At 45.6% G+C, this 23,995-nt stretch overlaps 1 protein-coding gene across 1 annotated transcript in view; it reads left to right on the top strand.

The window, feature by feature from the left end:
- The window catches only part of LOC149461948 (uncharacterized), an 80,577-nt gene extending 58,105 nt beyond the window's left edge, over nucleotides 1-22,472 (top strand). The window contains exons 3-4 of the mRNA XM_089677761.1: nucleotides 5,538-6,106; nucleotides 21,296-22,472. Of these exons, the coding sequence (XP_089533887.1) occupies nucleotides 5,538-6,106; nucleotides 21,296-22,319 (1,593 nt within the window). The 3' untranslated portion in view covers nucleotides 22,320-22,472. The remainder of the gene's footprint in view (nucleotides 1-5,537; nucleotides 6,107-21,295) is intronic.
- Nucleotides 22,473-23,995: the final 1,523 nt, after the last annotated feature.

Below are 23,995 nucleotides of genomic sequence, written 5' to 3'. Positions count from 1 at the left end.
GAAAAGGTAGTGTCAATATAGCCAACTCCTTTCCTCCTACGGCCCCCTCATCTTCTCTTTTTCCCTCTTGTTTCTTATCCATGGATCTAAACTGCATTCTAAATTCCTCCACATCTCTGCCCTTTCTATGACTGGTGTCACTTCTTCTCCATTGACCATCCTTTTTCTGTAATTTTATTATATTTACCTGTCCCTGTTCTTCGTATTCCAACTCTCCTTCGTCGTCATTATTCTCTGTAAGGATGCCTTGAACTTGGCTGCCCTCTTTGTCTGGTGATTTTATACTAATAATCTGTTTGGGTCTAGTGGAGGGGCCTGGCTGTATTGGCCGTAGATCCGGGATGGGAAGTGGCGCAGGGACAGGGGCTGGAGGGGCAGGGACTGGAGGGGCAGGGGCAGGAGCTGCAGAGACAGGAGCAGGGGCTGGAGGGGCATTAGGCTGGGGAGTAATAATCCCCAAACTAATCAAAAAATCATCATCAGCAGCATTTTTAAAACCACTTAATGAAGGATATATATTATACGGAGGGGGTGGGATTGGTGTCTGAACTGTTTTCAGTCCAATCTTGGGTCTGCATGTCTTTTCAGATTGATGCTTTTCCTGGCATATTTTTAATGTATCCAATTTCAACTTCCTCTTTTGTTTTAAAGAGAAAATCAAATTGAACTTTCCCTTGCTATTATCAACCCAATACGGTGACCATTTTAACCAGTTTTCTCCCCCTTTCTTGGGAATGGGTCTGTACTCCCCATAGCTTCTGTCCAGCCTGCCATACAATCCACCCAGGGATTTATTAAATAATAGTCCGTTCCACAAACTCTAGCAACATAATCCTTACAATTTTCTCCCTTTTCTGGGGGACCTGGTGGGTAACTACCTCCTTGACCCATATTTAGACAGTGGATAAAACAATTTTACCTTCAAATCTTATTTTGTTCCACACAACAAATTATCTTATACTTCTACGCAACAGAAAGAAAAAGCAAAAGACAGATAAACCAGAATCTGCTCCACAGACTTATTAACCTCTTGATAACTTCCCAAAAGTTATCTCTTCACTGTTTTACCAAAAACAGTGTGTTCTACCAGAGAACTGTGTTTACCAAAACACCTTTTTTTATAGTGCACTATTTTGTAACTCTACCAAAGAGTTAAGTCTGCTTTACCAAAAGCAGCTACAGGTTATCACGGGTCTATATAGACAATACAGAATGATTCAAGACCTTCCCTCAACACAGGGCAAGAAAGAGCTTTTAGTCATAAAAAGACAAAAGGTTTACTTACCAAGTGAGGTGGGTGGTCATCCCGGGCTGAGCCCCCAGCTGAAAGGAATGATTTTCTTTTCCCCTCAGAGACCCCCGGTCTGTGGAGAGATTCCTGGTTTATCAGCAGAATTCTGGGAACACCCCTTGAACACGGAAATCACGACAGCTTATGTTCAGAGATGTTCAAAGTTTATTAGACATTAATAAGATTATATAGACTACAGATAATCATAAGGGAGGGGGGAGCGAGTTTCAAAACTGTAACTTTCCATCATGAGCTAACTACATGAAACATAACATATACATTTCTTGGTACAAATTGTTTTGGCTAACTTTCTGGAATAACAGCCAGACAAAGACATTGTCAGGGTCATGTTAGCTTCTGTTGATACATCCTTGAACAACTGAAAACAGTTTCATTAAACTTCTAATATCTCTACAAAAAACTAACTTAATACTTAAAATGGCGTACATAATACAAAATGGAAGTTATCTAGATCCTTTTAGGTGCTCAGTGAGGATAGAAGCAAACCAACCCCACCACCTTTCTGACCACTGGGTCTGGGTGAGTGGGTCCAGAGGAGGCCTCCATAGGAAAGTGCTGCGGTGGAAGCAGAATCTGCTGCTTGGAGTCAGGTTTCTGTAATTGTTAGTAGGTTAAGGGAGCGGGAGACAAAAAGGTCATGGACAGAGGTGAGATTATTACAGACAGAGCGGGCATTCCAGATCGCACATGAAAAAGGGAGGGTGGTTTTTGGGAGCACGGGGGCAAATATTAAATTGAGGGGATTGCAGCTATTCCTGGAGGAAAGAGGGTGCCTGGTGTGGGGGTGAAATACTGGAGGACCAGGGTTTGGGGAGATATCCCCAGAGGTTAGGAGAAGGAGGATGCCTGGTGTGGGGGTGAGATAGTGGAGGACCAGGGTTTGGGGAGATATCCCCAGAGGTTAGGAGAAGGAGGGTGCCTGGTGTGGTGGTGAGATAGTGGAGGACCAGGGTTTGTGGAGATATCCCCAGAGGTTAGAAGAAGGAGGGTGCCTGGTGTGGGGGTGAGATAGTGGAGGACCAAGGTTTGGGGAGATAACCCCAGAGATTAGGAGAAGGAGGATGCCTGGTGTGGGGGTGAGATAGTGGAGGACCAGGGTTTGGGGAGATATCCCCAGAGATTAGGAGAAGAAGGAGGATGCCTGGTGTGGGGGTGAGATAGTGGAGGACCAGGGTTTGGGGAGATATCCCCAGAGGTTAGGAGAAGGAGGGTTCCTGGTGTGGGGGTGAGATAGTGGAGGACCAGGGTTTGGGGAGATATCCCCAGAGGTTAGGAGAAGAAGGAGGATGCCTGGTGTGGGGGAGAGATCCCCAGAGGTTAGGAGAAGGAGGGTGCCTGGTGTGGGGGTGAGATAGTGGAGGACCAGGGTTTGGGGAGATATCCCCAGAGGTTAGGAGAAGGAGGATGCCTGGTGTGAGGGAGAGATAGTGGAGGACCAGGGTTTGGGGAGATACCCCCAGAGGTTAGGAGAAGGAGGATGCCTGGTGTGGGGGTGAGATAGTGGAGGACCAGGGTTTGGGGAGATATCCCCAGAGGTTAGGAGAAGGAGGGTGCCTGGTGCAGGGGTGAGATAGTGGAGGACCAGGGTTTGGGGAGATATCCCCAGAGGTTAGGAGAAGGAGGGTGCCTGGTGTGGGGGTGAGATAGTGGAGGACCAGGGTTTGGGGAGATACCCCCAGATGTTAGGAGAAGGAGGGTGAGGAAAGTAAGATGGGAGCGGGATGTACATGAGCGCACATGCCTTCCAGTCCTGGTGTTTGGGTCAGCAGGAGAGTGAAGTATCAGCAGGAGGTGATGAGAGCAGTAGTAGGGAGATGGTAGCAGTGAGGGGGAGATGTACAGGTTTTGGGGTGGAGCAGAGGGGTAAAGATGTTAGATTTTGGGAACGCAGGAAAGTAATATGAAAAGGAGTAGAGGGGACATAATAAAAGGTACATGGAGTGGGACTTGTTGGGAAGGGGTTAATTTGGCCCCCGGGATGATCTGGAGGACCCCTCGGAATTCTGGGAGCATACAATGACAGACCGCAGAAGCAGGATGGTTCTAAGTATGCTCATTTATTGGTAGCAAAAGAAGGATTTAAATACAATTATGGAGGGAGGATGTCTCTCCATCCAATCAGATTATTACAACCAATATCGATTCAACCAATCAGAACATCATTAGCTAAACGTATTTCATAACATGATCTCATCCTAATAAGTATTATTATATAAAAATACTGTATTTTGCAGAAATCAAAGTCCAATATCTGTAGCTGGCGTGATATGACACATTTCGGGCAGGTTGACATGACATATTAGAATTTGTATAAACAGTAGCAGAGTAAATACTCCGTATTGATTTCATCAACGTTCTCTATCTGTGAGATGTTAGTATGTTTCAGAATTATTGAAATAGATTTTAGACAGGTATTAGAGATGAACCCTTTCCCCCACAGGACTCGGACTTGTAAGAGATGTTTCCCAGGGTGTTTGCTCGCAGTCTGTCCATCATGCAGGAGAGTTTCTTGTTGTTTCTTCCTGCTGCTTGAGTTCTCCTGCTTTAATTCAACTGCTGTGTTGAATTGTGTCTCCGCACTCCATCAAAACAGCACTCATGCAAAAGCAGCACCCCATCTGTGACTATGCGCCCCATCTGTGACTATGCGCCCCCATGAGCTGATCTAAATTTATAGGGAGATGGCCAAATGAGCACTCATCTCCGCCCCAATTAGTAACTGATAAGGATCACATGAATAGGGGGGATGATTCTCAAGCACAGACCAGACACAGGCCACAGTCATTAAAAAAGGTGCAACTAGAGGTGTGAACTAATCAACACAAACAGACAAATATATATATATACACTATTTGTTCTGAAATTAAAAGGAGTCAATGTGCTGTTGTAGTTTATAGTGGAGAGCAGATAGCAGCATTTACCTGTGAAAAGCAGGGAAGGTATGATTAGACTGCTGTGTTCAACTGCGTCTTAGCAATCCTTCAAAAACAACACACGCAAAAGCAGCACCCCATCTGTGACTGTGCCCCCCCAATCTGAGAAATACTCCTGACCCCTGCACTATATACTCTGCTGTGCATTACATACTCCTGACACCTGCACTATATACTCTATGTTGTACATTACATCCTCCTGACCCCTGCACTATATACTCTATGTTGTACATTACATACTCCTGACCCCTGCACTATATACTCTGTGTTGTACATTACATACTCCTGACCCCTGCACTATATACTCTGTGTTGTACATTACATACTCCTGACCCCTGCACGATATACTCTATGTTGTACATTACATACTCCTGACCCCTGCACTATATACTCTATGTTGTACATTCCATAGTCCTGACTTCTGCTCCCCCCCTCCCCCCACTGCTATATATACACATAATATGGATTCTCTTTTGTTACACCCATTTCCTCCCAGCTGGACATTTTATATCGGATGATGTGATTGGAGCACAGACTTTTACATGGTGATAATAATGTGATAACATCCTCCAACTTTGGACCCTTAAACAGAAAGTGATAATGAGGGAGGAGTCAATACCCCAATGATGGTGGTCTTCAGGATCAGTCCAGTCTTCATCTTGGTTGTTCTCCCCCCATCCTCACTCTCTGACCTCTGGTGGGGCTCAGCCCCGCTGTTCTTCATGACTAAATCATGGACTAAATAAGGAAGTGCAGTACTTCTTGTGTTGGGAAGATGGCGATGAGTGATAGAGGGGGTGGGGACCCTCGTCCTATAATACCCTCATCACTGTCCCTCCTATAAAAGACAGTTCTGGTTGTTTCCTCACTCTCTGACTAAGGTCCATGAATAAAGAAATGACCTGGTAGGAGATCAGAGGAGCCATTTCCTAGTTCCCTTGAGGGTGGAATTGTAAGCTCCTCAGAGACCAAGCTGCCTGATGTGGGCGGAGTCCTGGTTTGGGGGAACCAATCAGCTCCTGTCTAGTAATCCTCTTTGTCTTTGTATTTTAGTCCATGTCCGGGAGATGAGGAAAACCTCCGAGGATTGTCTCACTTTGTCTCCAGACTGGAAAGTAGAAGATGAGGACATCACACAGTATAGTCCAGGAGAAAACCCGGCTCCCTCCAATGTCCATCCGGCACCACCCAGTGTAGATGGACCATCGGATTCCTCGTATCCTGAGGAACCTCAGACTGTGCGGGACCGGGCCGGCCTTCCAACAGGGAAGAGCTTCTCCTGTCCTGAGTGTGGGAAATGTTATTCACAGAAGTCCCATCTTCACAGGCATCAGAGATCTCACACAGGGGAGAAGCCGTATTCTTGTCCTGAGTGCAGGAAATGTTTTTCACTGAAGTCAAGTCTTTGCAGCCATCAGAGATCTCACATGGGGGAGAAGCCTTATTCCTGTCCTGAGTGCGGGAAATGTTTTTCACAGAAGTCCAGTCTTTACAGACATCAGATATCTCACACGGGGGAGAAGCTGTATTCCTGTCCGCAGTGTGGGAAATGTTTTTCACAGAAATCCAATCTTTACACACATCAGAGATCTCACACAGGGGAGAAGCCGTATTCCTGTCCTGAGTGTGGGAAATTTTATTCACAGAAGTCCCATCTTTACAGACATCAGAAATCTCACACAGGGGAGAAGCCGTATTCCTGTCATGAGTGTGGGAAATGTTTTTCGCAGACGTTCAGTCTGCACACACATCAAAGATCTCACACAGGGGAGAAGCCATATTCCTGTCCTGAGTGTGGGAAATGTTTTTCAGTGAAGTCCAGTCTTTGCAGACATCAGAGATCTCACACAGGGGAGAAGCTGTATTTCTGTCCTGAGTGAGGGAAATGTTCCTCACTGAAGTCCTGTCTTCCTGTACATCAGTGATTATAACGGGGTAGACAGATCAGACAGGGGTCAGTTCTTATTGAGGGGTGGAATGGGGAAAGATGAGGGGAGGGCTGTGGCAGATAAGAAGGTTCCCATGTTAAAACCAGTGGAATTGGTACCATTTGTATTAAAGTAAAACAATTACAGAAAATCCATGTGAACAAGGTGTCGGTGAATGGACAAGGTGTCAGTGAATGGACAAGGTGTCGGTGAATGAACAAGGTGTCGGTGAATGGACAAGGTGTCGGTGAATGGACAAGGTGTCAGTGAATGAAAGTGTTTGTTCCCCAATGCCAGAAGTGTGCCCAGCACAATAGGTGAGTTGGAAGGTTTGGTGCATGAAGAGAACTAGGATTGAATTGGTATTGCTGAATCTTGGCTCGATTCTCTTTCGGAGAGACGGGGGAAATAGGAAAGGTGGTGGTGTCTGTCTCTGTGTGAGAAGTGATCTCAGAGCGAGTGTGAAAGAGGACCTAGTTGATGGAGAGTGTGATGAGGCTGAAGTATTATGGGTGGAACTGCACATGGGGGGCGGTACTACAAAGGTCATCATTGGAGTTTGTTATAGGCCTCCCAGTGTTAATGAGGAGGTGGAGACTCAGCTCCTCACACAGATGGAACGGGCTGGGACAGTGATAATAATGGGGGGTGGTAACGACCCGGAAAGTGACTGGAGTAATGGAACTGCAGGTGTAAACACAAAACAACCCCTCCTGCCATCTATGGCCCAGAACTGATCCTCCCTATCCAGGAGAGGTGAAGATGAGTCCAGGACAGAAGTAGGACTCTCAAGTATTTGAAAGTGGGGATGTAGTTGGCCTCATGGAGTGTGTTGTATGAGCGAGGGAGATGAATGCCCAAATAATCCAGGTAGGAGGTGGGCCAAGGAAACTATATTTCTGTTTTACAGAGGCGAGCGCTGCATTGGAAAGGGAAATGTATGGAGTACAGAGAACAGGACTGGCAGGGAGGTGTTGGGTTGGACCAAAGTAAGTAAAAGATCATCAGCAAACAATCTGACTTTACCCAGTTCAGGACCGACCACCACACTTATACTGCGGCAGGGCCGTCCCGCTTCTCCAGATCACATACAGTACATGTACACGTGTGATCCCACCGCCCTGACTGTGCTGTCATTCAGTACACCACAAGCCGATTATCAGGTCCAGGCCAATGATTTCTGGTATGGACCTTCTGATCACCTGGACCTGCTGATCACCTGTACAGAATCAGAGATCATTCTGTGTCCATATTTATAAACACAGGAACTGGAAAGGTACACTAGTGAAGAGGAGCACAAATAATACAAAGTATTCCCACAAGCAGCTAAAAAAGGTGAAAACAATCAATAAACCAACTTAACAGTGAATTCAACTAAAACAACTCTGCCCACACCTGAACATACTCATATAAATGTGCAAAAATGTCAATAAATAGAAATACAGCGCCAAGCTTTCCTTAACTGCTTTAAGTCTCCCCATAGCAGAAATACTTCTACAGGGCAGACTCTCTGCACAAAATCATGTATATATATGGTTCATGCTCCCGCGGTGACCGGGGACGTGTGTGCATGCACCAACCTGCCATTGCCGTGATTCAGTTCCTGACCAATCATCATGTTCAGGCCAGTGATGTTCGGATCTGATGATCGATCCCTGCCCTATCAGAGATCTTCCTGTACCTGTGTTTACATTACACAGGTACAGGAAATGATGAAATCTTCTCTCTCTGAGCGCATTCCATCCCAGAGAGAGAAGAAAGCAGATCCACACACTGCACACACACAGTAAAATCACATTTAGGACTCATTTAAGCCCTTGATCGCCCCCCAGTTAACCCCTTCACTGCCCTGTCACCAGTGTCATTAGTACAGTGTACAGATTTTTTGCTGATCACTGTATTAGTGTCACCAGCGACTTCACATAGCGTTAGTGTCAGTTAGCGCCCCTACCAGATAGTGTCAGATTGCCCGTCACTACACCAGTCATCACATTTAACCCCTTGATTGCCAGGAAGATGCTCATATACAATAAACCTCCATTGCTAGTTTAGTGTCTGAATGGATCAATATCTTTGATTAGATCAGCACTATACCAGCGTTCACACACCTGCCAGCACCTGCATTTAGCCCCTATGCTTACCCCCCTTTCTTCCCCAGCAAGTGCAGTGTCAGTAGGTCACTGTCACTTGATACATTGCACACAAAACCGCAGTGTTTGCAAAATCAAAAAGTCCTCGACAGCCAGGTGCTCTTTTTCCCGTGAGTCGCACCAGGTACCTATACATTTAGTGGCCAAAATGTCCAACAAAAGGTACAGTAGTGAAGAGGCCTCCAGGATTCTGAGCATGTCAGGTGAGAGTGAAGGGGAAGATTCACTGATACAATCAGCCTCAGAACACGAACCTGCAGACAGCAGCAGCACCCTGACAGATCACTCAGACGATGAGGAAGAGGTCCCTGTTAAGGTCAGGTATACCCGACCCCATTCCCAGGGTGCTGAGGTGGTACAACTGCATGATGACTCATATGCAGCAGAGTGCCAGTACTAGTGCCGCACTACCTTTTGGTGAACTGGTGAGCACCAGCGGCCTAGTACATCCTGGTCTTATACATACCAGCACTGCAGTATCACTTGGTGACATGGCAAGTCCCAAAAGTGCAGTACAAGCTGGTGCGGTGGCGAACACAAGTATTGTCCCGCAGCCACCAAGAATTCACACACAAGCTCATAGAGCCCCTAGTATCCTTCTGGATGTGCTTGCAAATCCCAATTGGCAGCCCACAAATTCTGCAGCTCCCATACTTCCTCCATTCACTGCCCAACCTGGAATTCAGGTGGAAACAGCCAATTTAAATACTCCCCTTGATTTTTTGGAGCGGTTTTTCATGGAAGATCTGTATGCATTAATTGTGGATTAAATCAATGTATAAATCAGTTTATCGCCACCAACCCAAGTTCAAACCTTACCAGACTATTTGAATGGAAACCTAATACGTTTTCCAAATTTAAGGTTTTTTTGGACCTAACCCTCAACATGAGTATTACTAAGAAAAATGAATTGTGGTTGTATTGGTCCGCAGACCCGATTCATCATATGCCGTGTTCTCTGCTGCCATGGCCAGGCATAGATATGAGAAGATATTGCATTTTATGCACTTCAACGACATCTCCTCGGGGTGACCCTGAATTTTACTGACTCCACAAAATTAGGCCCTTCATAAATCACCTCAACCAAAAATGTGCAGATGTCTATACTCCCCAGCAAAAAATCTGCATTGATGAGTCCCTCATTAATTTTTATGGTAACCTTGCATTCAAACAATTGTTCCCCAGCAAGCGTGCCAGATATGGGGTCAGGGTTGGCGCTATCCTGGTATTTCAGGGCCTCCGAAACTGTGATAGGTAGTGAGGAAGTGAAATGAGGAAGTTATGCACTTTAAGGCTTTCAAAGTGGTCATTGGATTTCAGGCTCCTGTATGTGGCTAGGCTCCCAAAAAGCCTCTCACACTTGTGGTACCCCCATACTCGGTAGAAGTAGCAGAATGTATTTTGGGGTGTAATTCCACATTTACCCATGGCTTGTGTGAGCAATATGTCATTTAAGTGACAATTTTGTGTAAGAGAAAAAAAAGGAAAAAAAAAAATCTTTCATGGACTCAACATGCCTCTCAGCAGATAGCTTAGGGTGTCTTCTTTCCGAAAAGGGCTAATTTGGGGGTGTTTGTATTACCCCAGTATTTTAGCACCTCAAGAAATGTGATGGCAGTCAGAAAGTAAAAGCTGTGTAAATTCCATTATCTATCCCATAGTTTGTAGTTCTATAACTTTCACACAAACCAATTAATATGCAGTTATTTGGATTTTTGTTTTACCAAAGACCAAATACATTTTGACCTAAATTTATGATGAAATTTGACTTAATTGGATATTTTTTATAACAGAAATGAGAAAATATTGTTTGTTTTTTCAAAAGATAGAGAATTAGAGTTCCAGAATTCCATCGTTGGGAGATTGGTTGTATGAGTTTGTTTTTGGAGTAGGTGGTAGAAGGTAGAGAGATGGGAGCTGGAAGGTGTAGAGCTGTTGAAGAGTGTTATGAGGCCCATGGGCTGAGTGTTCTCACACCAGTGCAGGTGAGGTAGCATATGTCTAATTCTGAGGAATTTGTAGAAGTCTTCCTGGTCCAGAAAATAAGTGACTCTGGGATCCTGAAACGTTCTTATGTAAGTGTTGTTCAGCAGATCTTTGACAGAGTAAATGCCCTTTGTGTACAAGTTTACAGGCGGATATCTTCAGATAGGAGTTCCAAGGTGAGAAGAGAAGGCATTGCAGAACTTTTTGCAGTATGTCCAAAGAGGATTACTCCAAAGAGTTCCACATTCATATGATTGGTGTTTTGGTCTCCAGGAATTCTGGTCCATTTCTATCATTGCACCATGGAGAGTATTCTTCCCATCCACACTGCAGTGTAGTATGATGGCTGTAGGGTGGAGGATAGGAAGTGTCGGTCTCGGGAGGAGAAATAAAGCACAGCGGATCATAGGTACAGATCTATCAAATTTGGACACAGCTATGCCAGCAGACTAAAAAAGAGAGCAAATGGCAGAGTGATCCATCCCGGTTACAGTGTGTTTGTATCTATGATAAATGACAGGCTAAACCCACCTGGAGACTTTCTCCACACCTGGAGTGTGCTGAGTTCTTGGAGAACGTCTACACAGTGTTTCCAGATTGGCTTTATCACCCCAACGAGCTCGCTCCAGTTCATGGATGTCATCATTATGTTTGGAGGATCTCACCAGTCAGGAGCCTTTCCTGTCATCCTACATGTTCCCTTCTGAGGATTGTTCTATCCCTGTACTTTATGTTTAACATTTTCATTGAGAGGATTGATGTATATCTTTATACTTTAAAGCAGGGCTTAAAATTTTGAGTCTAGACCTACTAGCCAGGCAAAAACCTTACTCTCCACTAGTTGCCCCACCTAACCTTGCCCAGGTCCGCCTCCAACCAACACCTGGCCTGTCCCCCAACCCCGCCCCTAGCCCTGCCCCCAACCACACCCCCTTAAAGCTTATGAAATTACATTTTTCTTTAGAATAAAGAGTCCAAAATATAAAAAACTGCAATTATAACAAAGCTTTATTATGTCAATTTAAACATCACAGCAATAGCTTAATAGCAATAGGGGGCAATCAAAATATCAAGTTTTACAGCTTTAAACCTGCAGTGAACATTTTGTATTTTTTTGTTTATCTCCTGCATCTTTAGTAACTAAAGTCTCTTTTAAAAAAATGTAAATTTAGTTAATGTCATTTACCTTAAGCTGGCGGGTGTAGGGATGTGCAGTGTTGGTGGGTCTCTCCTTCAAGTGTCCCCCATGTCGGTGTAGAGCGGGCATCTCCTCGTGTCCCCCAAGGCAGTGTAGAGCAGGCCTCTCCTCGTGTCCCTCAAGGCGGTGTAGAGCAGGCCTCATGTCCCCCAAGGTGGTGTAGAGCATGCTCCATGTGCCCCAAGGCGGTGTAGAGCATGCTCCATGTGCCCCAAGGCGGTGTAGAGCATGCTCCATGTGCCCCAAGGTGGTGTAGAGCGGGCTCCATGTGCCCCAAGGCGGTGTAGAGCATGCTCCATGTGCCCCAAGGTGGTGTAGAGCGGGCTCCATGTCCCCCAAGGTGGTGTTGAGCAGGCCTCGTGTCCCCCAAGGTGGTAGAAAGTGGGCCTCGTCCCCCAAGGCAGTGGAGAGCAGGCCTCATGTCCCCCAAGGCAGTGGAGAGCGGGCCTCGTGTCACCAAAGGTGGTGTAGAGCGGGCCTCATGTCCCCCAAGTCGGTGTAGAGCAGGCCTTGTGTCCCCCAAGGCAGTGTAGAGCAGGCCTAGTGTCCCCCAAGGTGGTGGAGAGCGGGCCTCGTGTCTCTTAAGGCGGTGGAGAGTGGGCCTCATGTCCCCAAACGTGGTGGAGAGTGGGCCTCGTGTCCCCAAATGTGGTGGAGAGTGGGCCTCGTGTCCCCCAAGGCAGTGCAGAGCGGGCCTCGTGTCCTCAAACGTGGTGGAGAGTGGGCCTCGTGTCCCCCAAGGCAGTGCAGAGTGGGCCTCTCCTCGTGTCCCCCGTGGAGGGGGAGAGCGGACCTCTCCTCGAGTCTCCCGTGGTGGTGGAGAGCAGGTGTCTCCTCTCAGTGGAGGAGAGCAGACCTCTCCTGCACCTGTCCCCTCAGCGGCGCTGCCAGTGTAATGGCGGTGTTGAAGAAGAAGTCGGAAACCGGAACTCGGCTTCACAATGAGGCTTGGAGCTCCATCTGTGCTCGCCACACAAGGATTTCCCTTCGTGTTTGGCGAGCGGGCGAGCGGCTTTTTCAAGCCCTGCTTTAAAGAATAATTTTACATTTTCTTTACCAAAAAGATTGATTTCAGAGGGAATCTGTTTTAATGTATTTTCTATATGTAATAAAATATCTTTGTTAAAGTGTTGGTTCCATAAGAGCTAGAATTATATTTTCTTCCTTATCTTGTGTTATATTTGAGTTTCCCTGGTAGCTGTGTAAGGCAGATATTTTACAGGAGTGATTATTCAGGCTGTTCACACCAATACGTTTTTTAGTACTTTTTGTTTTCAGAAAAACACTCCAGTCCATTAAATATGGTTTCCTATGGGACACATTCACATCTAAGCTTTTTTGAGCTGCTGTGTTTTTGGAAAGGGTCAGGGACTTTTTAAAAAGCAAAATGAAGCATTTTTGCTACAACAGAGTTCAATGGAGAATTTGCTGAAATGCATGGTTGTGCATTTTTATTCTGCCCAGCAAATAAAAAAATTTGACTTTGGAAAAAAAAAACTGAACAAAACACACAATGTACCACAAAGGTATCACAAACGTATCAACATGCAAGTGTACAATTAATGCACACGTTCCTGCATTAAAAATGGTTTGGTTGGAACCAAACAGAATCAGTAAGGGAGAATGTCACCAGCACACCGAGGATCACCAATATGGGTCCAAAAGTTTTAACAAATGATCACATAGTTACAGCAAGGCAATGTTTCGGAGACTCGCAGGACTCCTCCGTCACATGCCTGATGAAGGGGTCCTGCGAGGCTCCAAAACATTGCCTTGCAGTAACTATGTGATCGTTCATTAAAACTTTTGGACCCATATTGGTGATCCTCGGTGTGCTGGTGACATTCTCCCTTACAAACATATCAAAAACACATAAAAAAACGCAAAATGAACTGCAAAAAGAACAAAAAGCAAACTACAAAGCTGTGAACAGAGCCTTACAGATGTTTCTCAGGGCTGCAGTTCCTCTGAGCTCCTCAAGGTGGGGATCTCACTTCTACACTTCTACCCAGACAGGAAGTCTCTATGGAAGACAGACAGGAAGTGATTTCAGGTACAGACAGGAAGTGATGTCAGGCAGGAAGTTCCAAGTGGTTTTGAAGTAGAAAGGAGCCGTTACCAGAAGTGGCAGCAGAGGAGGTAATAAGATGCTATTTCCAATTTACACCCAGTAACCCCCCGTCATGTCCGTCCTCTTCCTCAATAGTCACGTCCGTCCTCTTCCTCCATAGTCACGTCCGTCCTCTTCCTCCATAGTCATGTCCATTCTCTTCCTCCATAGTCACATCCGTCCTCTTCCTCCATAGTCACGTCCGTCCTCTTCCTCCATAGTCACGTCCATCCTCTTCCTCCATAGTCACGTCCATCCTCTTGCTCCATAGTCACATCCGTCCTCTTCCTCCATAGTCACGTCCGTCCTCTTCCTCCATAGTCACGTCCGTCCGTCCTCTTCCTCCACAGTCACATCCGTCCTCTTCCTCCATCGTCATGTCCGTCCTCTTCCTCCATAGTCACGTCCGTCCTCTTCCTCCATAGTCATGTCCGTCCTCTTCCTCCATAGTCACTGTGACGTCTTTTATCTCCAGCAGATGATGATACACACATATATAGTGTGGGAACCCAGATGAACCCCTTCAGGGGCAGAACATTCCCCCACTTCCGGGGCCGGAACATTCTCCTCATTGTGGAGATAAATTCTAGTAATATGGTCCTCTAAACAAACAGCACTGACAATAAATAGACAAGACAAGGACCATCCTGACCATACATGGCCTACAAAGGGCAATGATGACACTACACAGGCAGCCAATGGGCAATCATTACACTATGCAGCCAACACAATGATGGAGTGCCGGGGTCAGGAGTATGGAGCATAGAGCCCCTTACATTGCTGGGAAGGAGGAAGAAAACATTCCCCAGCCGGCCATGAAGAATATGTTCCATCATTGGTGTCAGAGGGAGGGAAATACTGAGGGGTCTGAGGGAAGAAGAGGAGCTGAGGGGTCTCTGAGGAGGTAGTGGGACTAAAGAACTCTGGATCCTCTGAGGGTTTCCTGCATCTGAAGGACTCTGGGACCTCTGAGGAGGAGGAGTAGCTGAAGAACTTTTGGAGTCTGTTAGGAAGTAATAGGGCTGAACAACTCTGAGAGGTTAGTAGGGCTGGAAGCTGTGGGGGCCTCTGAGGGGGTATTCAGGCTGCAAGGCTCTGAGGTAAGAGGGGGCTTTAGGGCTCATAGGAACTCTTGGTCTCTGATGGTCCTCCCACCCCACCTTCACTTACTTTTCTGACCTCCTTAAAGAACTCTCTGCCAGCACATGTAGGGAGTCTTCACCTCACCATCTCACTGGTCAAGAATTATATTGCAAGACACAAAATAGAACAAAGAAGGACACTTGGTCCTTGGGGAGGTCTGTTTGCATAGCATTAATGATTAATGGGCGGACAGTCCAATACCTTCCCATACCACAGAATCTGGCAGTGCCGGTACTAGAATTCAGAACCTCAAAAATCCACTGCCACTCTGTACAATGTCCTGGAAATGTCAGAATACTTGGCAACTAAGAGATCAAACCCTTCCCCCTGCTGTCCTCCTCCTACCCACACATAGAAGAGATGAGAACAGACTCCTCCCCCACAGCTCTCTACTCCACCAGCACCATCCTCCTGCTACCCAATCCCTTCTCTTACTGAAGAGAGTGACAGTGACATCACTCCTGTCAGCAGGGTGCCGGAGATTGGAGCCTTGCAGCCGTAGTTCTGCCAATTATCCTGATTATCAAGCAACTCTGGCCAAAAATCAGCAAGTTCCCCTTCCTGGACATCTTGATGATCCGACATTGACCTCACAGCACTGCCTCAGAGCAAACAAGTCATAGGAAGGATCAGATTTATCATTCCTTGTCTGCAGATCTAAAACTCATCAAAACCAGTTCAGAGACCAAACAAACCCAACAGAGAAAAGGGGATTTCTGATGCAGCAGGTCAAGAGGGTCCCGGGACCTTGAAGATTCAGTAAACCCTAAACAGTCCTGACTAAATGTCTTCCCATGGGGGGAGTAGTCCTTAAATGTCCAGCAACCCTCCTATTCCCCCCTCACATCCACATCCTATTATTGTGTGACCAATACCATCCAAATCATTCTTACTTTCATTTCCCAAAGTTATCCGTCTACAAGGAGACCTGTATAGATCACATGATGGCACCAATGAGGATGGAGGAGGACCGGAGTCACATGACTGAGAAGATACTAAACCTCACCCTGGAGATCATCTACCTGCTGACCGGAGAGGTGAGGAGGATTCTGGGAGGTCACATGACATCACTCTTATCTCTATTAATAAACCACAGACCTGACCGGAGAGGTGAGGAGGATTCTGGGAGGTCACATGACATCACTCTCATCTCTATTAATAAAACACAGACCTGACTGGAGAGGTAAGGAGGATTCTAGGAGGTCACATGACATCACTCTTTATTAATAAAATACAGACCTGACCGGAGAGGTGAGGAGGATTCTGGGAGGTCACATGACATCACTTATCTCTATTAATAAAACACAGACCTGACCGGAGAGGTGAGGAGGATTCTGGGAGTCTAACATGATATTCCTATTGGTTCCTCAATACAGAGATTTCCTCTTCTGAAGTCAGGTGATCATATGACCATCACAGTGCCTCCATGTGACTCCCTAAACCCTGAGAGACACAACATGCAGAAGATTCTAGAAGTCACCAAGAAGATGATGGAGCTGCTGACAGGAGAGGTGAGCGGTGCCGGGAATTCTGGGACATTCTCCAGTAACAGACAAGGGATGTGTCTGGATGGTGACTGTATCATTGTGTGTGTCAGGTTCCTATAAGGTGTCAGGGTGTCACTGTCTATTTCTCCATGGAGGAGTGGGAGTATTTAGAAGGACACAAGGATCTCTACAAGGACGTCATGATGGACAATCAGCCGCCCCTCACATCACCGGGTAAGAGGAGACTTTATTGTAAAGGAGAGAGCAGTACGGAGGATCCACCTAGATCCCCCATCATCTGATAAACACATAGAAACAATGGATTCAGTCAGTGTGTGTGTTTCCTACAGATGGATCCAGTCATGGGAACCCACCAGAGAGATGTCCCCGTCCTCTGTATTCCCGGGATTCCACACAGGAAGGTCACACCATCCCTCACCATCATCAGGTAGATGATGACAATTATTGGTAGTTGTGATTTATACACAGCATGTTTGTTACAATGAATGTTTTATTATATCTTTCAGAGTGGAATCCTCGGGGATGATAATATTGATGTTAAAGAAGAGTATAAAGAGGAGGATGAGGAGTATGGAGTGATGGAGGAGTTTTCAGAAGGACACAAGGATATGATGGAGCCACCTAATACCAGGAACCCACCAGAGAGATGTCCCCGTCCTCTGTATTCCCGGGATTCCACACAGGAAGGTCACACCATCCCTCACCATTACAAGGTTGGTGGGACAGAGCATCCAGAGCATGGACTCCTAGAGACATGTGTGGATTTTTTATGTGATGCAACAATATTAATGCTTCTGTCGTACAGATGATATTTTCTTTTCTTCCGTTGGTTTAGGTTGAAGATCTGATCGATATAAAAGTTGAGGTGAAAGCAGAAGAAGAAGAGGCGTATGTGAGGGATGATCAGCAGTCTATGGAGGAGGATGGAATAACGGGGACATTTATAGAGGAGGACACTCCTACAGAGATCAGCACAGGTGGGTCATGAACACTAAATCCATTCCTCCACCCATACTGCTCACTGATTGGTCCAGAGTAGGGCGGGGACTGGGTGATATCAGCCTGTAATCCCCTGGTCACTTTCCTGAGCTGTGTTTCCCGTCCTGTATTCCTGGATTTCTCTCGGATAATCTTCCTTCTCTGTGCTGCAGACACAATTTATGTCTCTAGACTGGATTTATGGAGATTCTGGGGTTCAGCCGGCAGAAAAATGTTGATTTTTACTCTAAGCATTGCATAATGTAGCACCCAGGACATGTGACTGGGGTCTCCTGCCTTGTGCCTGACTCCTCCAGGGTTCCTTGCTCTGTGGTCTGCTGGCTGTGCCGGGTGGAGGGATATGTCTGTAGTGTCTCAGACCCAAGTCACTGAGTGCAGTCTCAGGAGATGGGAGGCAGCGGTGTGGGATCTCTGCAACTTGTCTACAGTAAACATTTCATCTTCCACTGATTACTGAATACAATATTATGAGTCCTGACCCTTTATTATATGATTTTATTGTACATTATGTAGTCCTCACTCTTACATTATCTCACTTGTAAATGGCGCCATTTTGAAATTTGGAAAGTATCTGACCACATCAATGCTTGCCAGGGCAGAGGAAACATCCAGGGTCTAATAGACCCCAGATCTCTCCATAAAGAGTACCTGTCACTGTCTATTGTTGTCACAAAGGATGTTTACATTCCTAGTGTCAGCAATAAAGTGATTCAAAATTAAAGAAATAGGTTAAAAATTAGGAAACAAAATGTAAAGTTCCCGTCCCACCGTTCTTGTGTGCAAAGGCAAACCCAGGCATCAGTCCTCCATTGGTACGTATACAGAGATTGTCCCACACTTGAGGTATTGCCACAATCATCAGAGGGAGAGAATTCCATCACCAGACCTCCTCTGTAACTCCAAACTGGTAACCTGGAAAGGCTTTTAAAGCGGCGTCTTTGATATGTTTTATGCTTCTAAGTAATTTCACAGCAAAAAATACTGATTTTTACTTCAAAAAAGGCCTGGCCTTCAAATGGACAATCATCACCCTTACAGTTTATACTCTGTGTTATACATTACATAGTCCTGACCCCTGCACTATATACTCTGTTGTACATTACATACTCCTGACCCCTGCACTATATACTCTATCTTATACATTACATACTCCTGACCCCTGCACTATATACTCTATGTTGTACATTACATACTCCTGACCCCTGCACTATATACTCTATGTTGTACATTACATACTCCTGACCCCTGCACTATATACTCCATGTTGTACATTCCATACTCCTGTCCCCTGCACTATATACTCCATGTTGTACATTACATCCTCCTGACCCCTGCATTATATACTCTATGTTGTACATTACATACTCCTGACCCCTGCACTATATACTCTATGTTGTACATTACATACTCCTGACCCTTGCACTATATACTCCATGTTGTACATTACATACTCCTGACCCCTGCACTATATACTCCATGTTGTACATTACATACTCCTGACCCCTGCACTATATACTCTATGTTGTACATTACATACTCCTGACCCCTGCACTATATACTCTATCTTATACATTACATACTCCTGACCCCTGCACTATATACTCTATGTTGTACATTACATACTCCTGACCCCTGCACTATATACTCTATGTTGTACATTACATACTCCTGACCCCTGCACTATATACTCCATGTTGTACATTCCATACTCCTGTCCCCTGCACTATATACTCCATGTTGTACATTACATCCTCCTGACCCCTGCATTATATACTCTATGTTGTACATTACATACTCCTGACCCCTGCACTATATACTCTATGTTGTACATTACATACTCCTGACCCTTGCACTATATACTCCATGTTGTACATTACATACTCCTGACCCCTGCACTATATACTCCATGTTGTACATTACATACTCCTGACCCCTGCACTATATACTCCATGTTGTACATTACATACTCCTGACCCCTGCACTATATACTCTATGTTGTACATTACATACTCCTGACCCCTGCACTATATACTCCATGTTGTACATTACATACTCCTGACCCCTGCACTATATACTCTATGTTGTACATTACATACTCCTGACCCCTGCATTATATACTCCATGTTGTACATTACATCCTCCTGACCCCTGCATTATATACTCTATGTTGTACATTACATACTCCTGACCCCTGCACTATATACTCTATGTTGTACATTACATACTCCTGACCCTTGCACTATATACTCCATGTTGTACATTACATACTCCTGACCCCTGCACTATATACTCTATGTTGTACATTACATACTCCTGACCCCTGCACTATATACTCTATGTTGTACATTACATACTCCTGACCCTTGCACTATATACTCCATGTTGTACATTACATACTCCTGACCCCTGCACTATATACTCCATGTTGTACATTACATACTCCTGACCCCTGCACTATATACTCTATGTTGTATATTACATACTCCTGACCCCTGCACTATATACTCTATGTTGTACATTACATACCCCTGACTCCTGCACTATATACTCTGTTATACATTACATACTCCTGACCCCTGCACTATATACTCTATGTTGTACATTACATCCTCCTGACCCCTGCACTATATACTCTATGTTGTACATTACATACTCCTGACCCCTGCACTATATACTCCATGTTATACATTACATACTCCTGACCCCTGCACTATATACTCTATGTTGTACATTACATACTCCTGACCCCTGCACTATATACTCTATGTTGTACATTACATACTCCTGACCCCTGCATTATATACTCTATGTTGTACATTACATACTCCTGACCCATGCACTATATACTCTATGTTGTACATTACATACTCCTGACCCCTGCACTATATACTCTGTGTTGTACATTACATACTCCTGACCCCTGCACTATATACTCTGTTGTACATTACATACTCCTGACCCCTGCACTATATACTCCATGTTGTACATTACATACTCATGACCCCTGCACTATATACTCTATGTTGTACATTCCATACTCCTGACCCCTGCACCATATACTCTATGTTGTACATTACATACTCCTGACCCCTGCACTATATACTCTATGTTGTACATTACATACTCCTGACCCCTGCACTATATACTCTATGTTGTACATTACATACTTCTGACTTCTGCTCTCCCCCCTCCCCCCACTGCTATATATACACATAATATGGATTCTCTTTTGTTTCCCCCATTTCCTCCCAGCTGGACATTTTATATCGGATGATGTGATTGGAGCACAGACTTTTACATGGTGATAATAATGTGATAACATCCTCCAACTTTGGACCCTTAAACAGAAAGTGATAATGAGGGAGGAGTCAATACCCCAATGATGGTGGTCTTCAGGATCAGTCCAGTTTTCATCTTGGTTGTTCTCCCCCATCCTCACTCTCTGACCTCTGGTGGGGCTCAGCCCCGCTGTTCTTCATGACTAAATCATGGACTAAACAAGGAAGTGCAGTACTTCTTGTGTTGGGAAGATGGCGATGAGTGATAGAGGGGGTGGGGACCCTCGTCCTATAATCCCCTCATCACTGTCCCTCCTATAAAAGACAGTTCTGGTTGTTTCCTCACTCTCTGACTAAGGTCCATGAATAAATAAATGACCTGGTAGGAGATCAGAGGAGCCATTTCCTAGTTCCCTTGAGGGTGGAATTGTAAGCTCCTCAGAGACCAAGCTGCCTGATGTGGGCGGAGTCCTGGTTTGGGGGAACCAATCAGCTCCTGTCTAGTAATCCTCTTTGTCTTTGTATTTTAGTCCATGGCCGGGAGATGAGGAAAACCTCCGAGGATTGTCTCACTTTGTCTCCAGACTGGAAAGTAGAAGATGAGGACATCACACAGTATAGTCCAGGAGAAAACCCGGCTCCCTCCAATGTCCATCCGGCACCACCCAGTGTAGATGGACCATCAGTTTCCTCGTATCTTGAGGAACCTCAGACTGTGCGGGACCGGGCCGGCCTTCCAACAGGGAAGAGGTTCTCCTGTACTGAGTGCGGGAAATGTTTCCGTTATAAATCCAATCTTAATAGGCATAAAAGATCTCACACAGGTGAGAAGCCATATTCCTGTGCTGAGTGCGGGAAATGTTTTGTATTAAAATCACATCTTGTCACACATCAAAGGCTGCACACAGGAGAAAAAATATATTCCTGTCATGAGTGCGGGAAATGTTTTTCACAGAAACCCAATCTTTACACACATCAGAGATCTCACACGGGGGAAAAGCCATATTCCTGTCCTGAGTGTGGGAAATGTTTTTCACAAAAATCCAGTCTTTACAGACATCAGAGATCTCACACGGGGGAGAAGCCGTATTCCTGTCCTCAGTGCTGGAAATGCTTTTCATGCAAGTCCATTCTTTCCAGACATCAGAGATCTCACACGGGTGAAAAGCCATTTTCCTGTCCTGAGTGCGGGAAATGTTTTACACAGAAGTCTAATCTTTATGTACATCAGAGATCTCACACAGGGGAGAAGCCGTATTCCTGTCCTGAGTGTGGGAAATGTTTTTCAGACAAGTCTAGTCTTTACAAACATCAGAGATCTCACATGGGGGATAAGCCGTATTCCTGTCCTGAGTGCGGGAAATGTTTTTTAGTGAAGTCTCATCTTTACAGCCATCAGAAATTTCACACGGGGGAGAAGCCATATTCCTGTCCTGAGTGCGGGAAATGTTTTTCAGAGAAGTCCAGTCTTTCCAAACATCAGAGATCTCACATGGGGGAGAAGCCACTTTCCTGTTCTCAGTGTGGGAAATGTTTTTCACAGAAGTCTGATCTGTACACACATCAGAGATCTCACATGGGGGAAAAGCTGTATTCCTGTCCTGTGTGCAGTAAATGTTTCATATATAAATCAGCACTTGTTACACATCAGAGATGTCACACGGGGGAGAAGCCGTATTCCTATCCTGAGTTTGGGAAATGTTTTTCAAGGAGCTTCAATCTTTCCAGGCATAAGAAATCTCACACGGAGAAGCCACTTTCCTGTCCTGAGTGAGGGAAATGTTCCTCACTGAAGTCCTGTCTTCCTGTACATCAGGGGTCCCACACAACCCTGGAGGTGTATTAGTGCCTTGAGTGCGGGAAATGTCTTCTAGATGAATGTTGCTGGACATCCCAGCTCTCATGTGGGGAAGAAGCACACCCTGATATACACCTCAGATATACTCCATGGCTGATCTTCATCATGGAAGGAACAGTTCATAAGGAGATCAGAGGTCCCCAAAGACATGGATGAAGTGTGGGACCGGGTTGGCCATTGATATCAGGAGAAGAATAACAATGGAGTCCTGCCCTGTGATTGGCTGAGTCTATAAATTGTTGAATGAATGGACCGCCATTCACCCAGACGTGACCAGTTTGGTCCATACTTAAAGGAGAAGTTCCCCTTTTCGGGCAGAATTTCCCTCCCATAATACACAGAAGCGTTCTCTGATGCCGTCTCTGGCCCGGCCGTCCCGATGGGCTTTCCTCTCCCCTCACCCACAGGACCATCACTTGTCTGTCAGTTTATTGGATCGTTGGAACGGATTTTCAGATTGCATCATTTCCTGTCCATGATATCTCACCATTCACTTCCTGTAGGCCACTTCCCAGAAGCCTTCACTTCCTTGTTGCATCACAGAAGGGGGTGTGACAGGGCGTGTTCACCACTCGGGACCACACCTCCCTCATTATAATACCTTCCTATACAATCTGATTGGACAATCTCCTCTAGATCTCCCCCCAGCTATGTAGTACAAGGGCAGACAAAGTCCAGGGTATGGAATGTGTGACAATTATATTGGGAACTTGTGAGGCCTGGGGGCTGCAAATGCATTAAGATGTACCAAGGGTTCCGGGGGGAGCGCAGATTAGTAATGTTTGTAACCATTTTAGGATCGCCCAAAAGAGGACAGAGAGGCAAGTGAGGGGATATGAAGTTGCTGGAATATTTATCAGAGTTCCAGGTGCAGAGTGTGTGACCCATCAAGAGGCTGATAGACGTAGGTCTGGATTTAGGAGGACTCCATGGGAGTGAATGGTGAGAAGTTTGAGAACAGAGCAATGCTTCTAAGTCAGCCCATAAGGAGCCATGTATTGTGGTGTAAAGGGGGGTTAGTGGGGTAATCTGGGCACCAAGAAATATTTAGTAACATTTGGAACACCCAAACCTCCTTGTTCCTTATGTATATACATAGCATGTCTTGGGATTTGTGGCCCTTTGTCTGCTCAGTTGAATCACAAGACCTGATTTTAAAAAAGATTTCAGAGTATAGGAGGAGATGGGGATCGGTGGGGGTGGGGATGGGGAAGAGTACAGAACAAGTAAAGGAGTTTTGGTAAAATTGCCACTTTTCCATCGCTGATCCTCCCTATCCAGGAGAGGTGAAGATGAGTCCAGGACAGAAGTAGGACTCTCAAGTATTTGAAAGTGGGGATGTAGTTGGCCTCATGGAGTGTGTTGTACGAGCGAGGGAGATGAATGCCCAAATAATCCAGGTAGGGGGTGGGCCAAGGAAACTATCATTCTGTTTTATAGAGGAAAGGGAAATGTATGGAGTACAGAGAATAGGACTGGCAGGGAGGTGTTGGGTTGGACCAAAGTAAGTAAAAGATCATCGGCAAACAATCTGACTTTACCCAGTTCAGGACCGACCACCACACTTATACTGCGGCAGGGCAGCCCCTCTG

Source organism: Staurois parvus, unplaced genomic scaffold, assembly GCF_062004578.1.
Source record: "Staurois parvus isolate SC_StPar_1 unplaced genomic scaffold, SC_StPar_1.0 ptg000191l, whole genome shotgun sequence".
NCBI classification, from domain to species: Eukaryota; Metazoa; Chordata; class Amphibia; order Anura; family Ranidae; genus Staurois; species Staurois parvus.
This window is presented reverse-complemented; position numbering and strand designations above follow the sequence as displayed.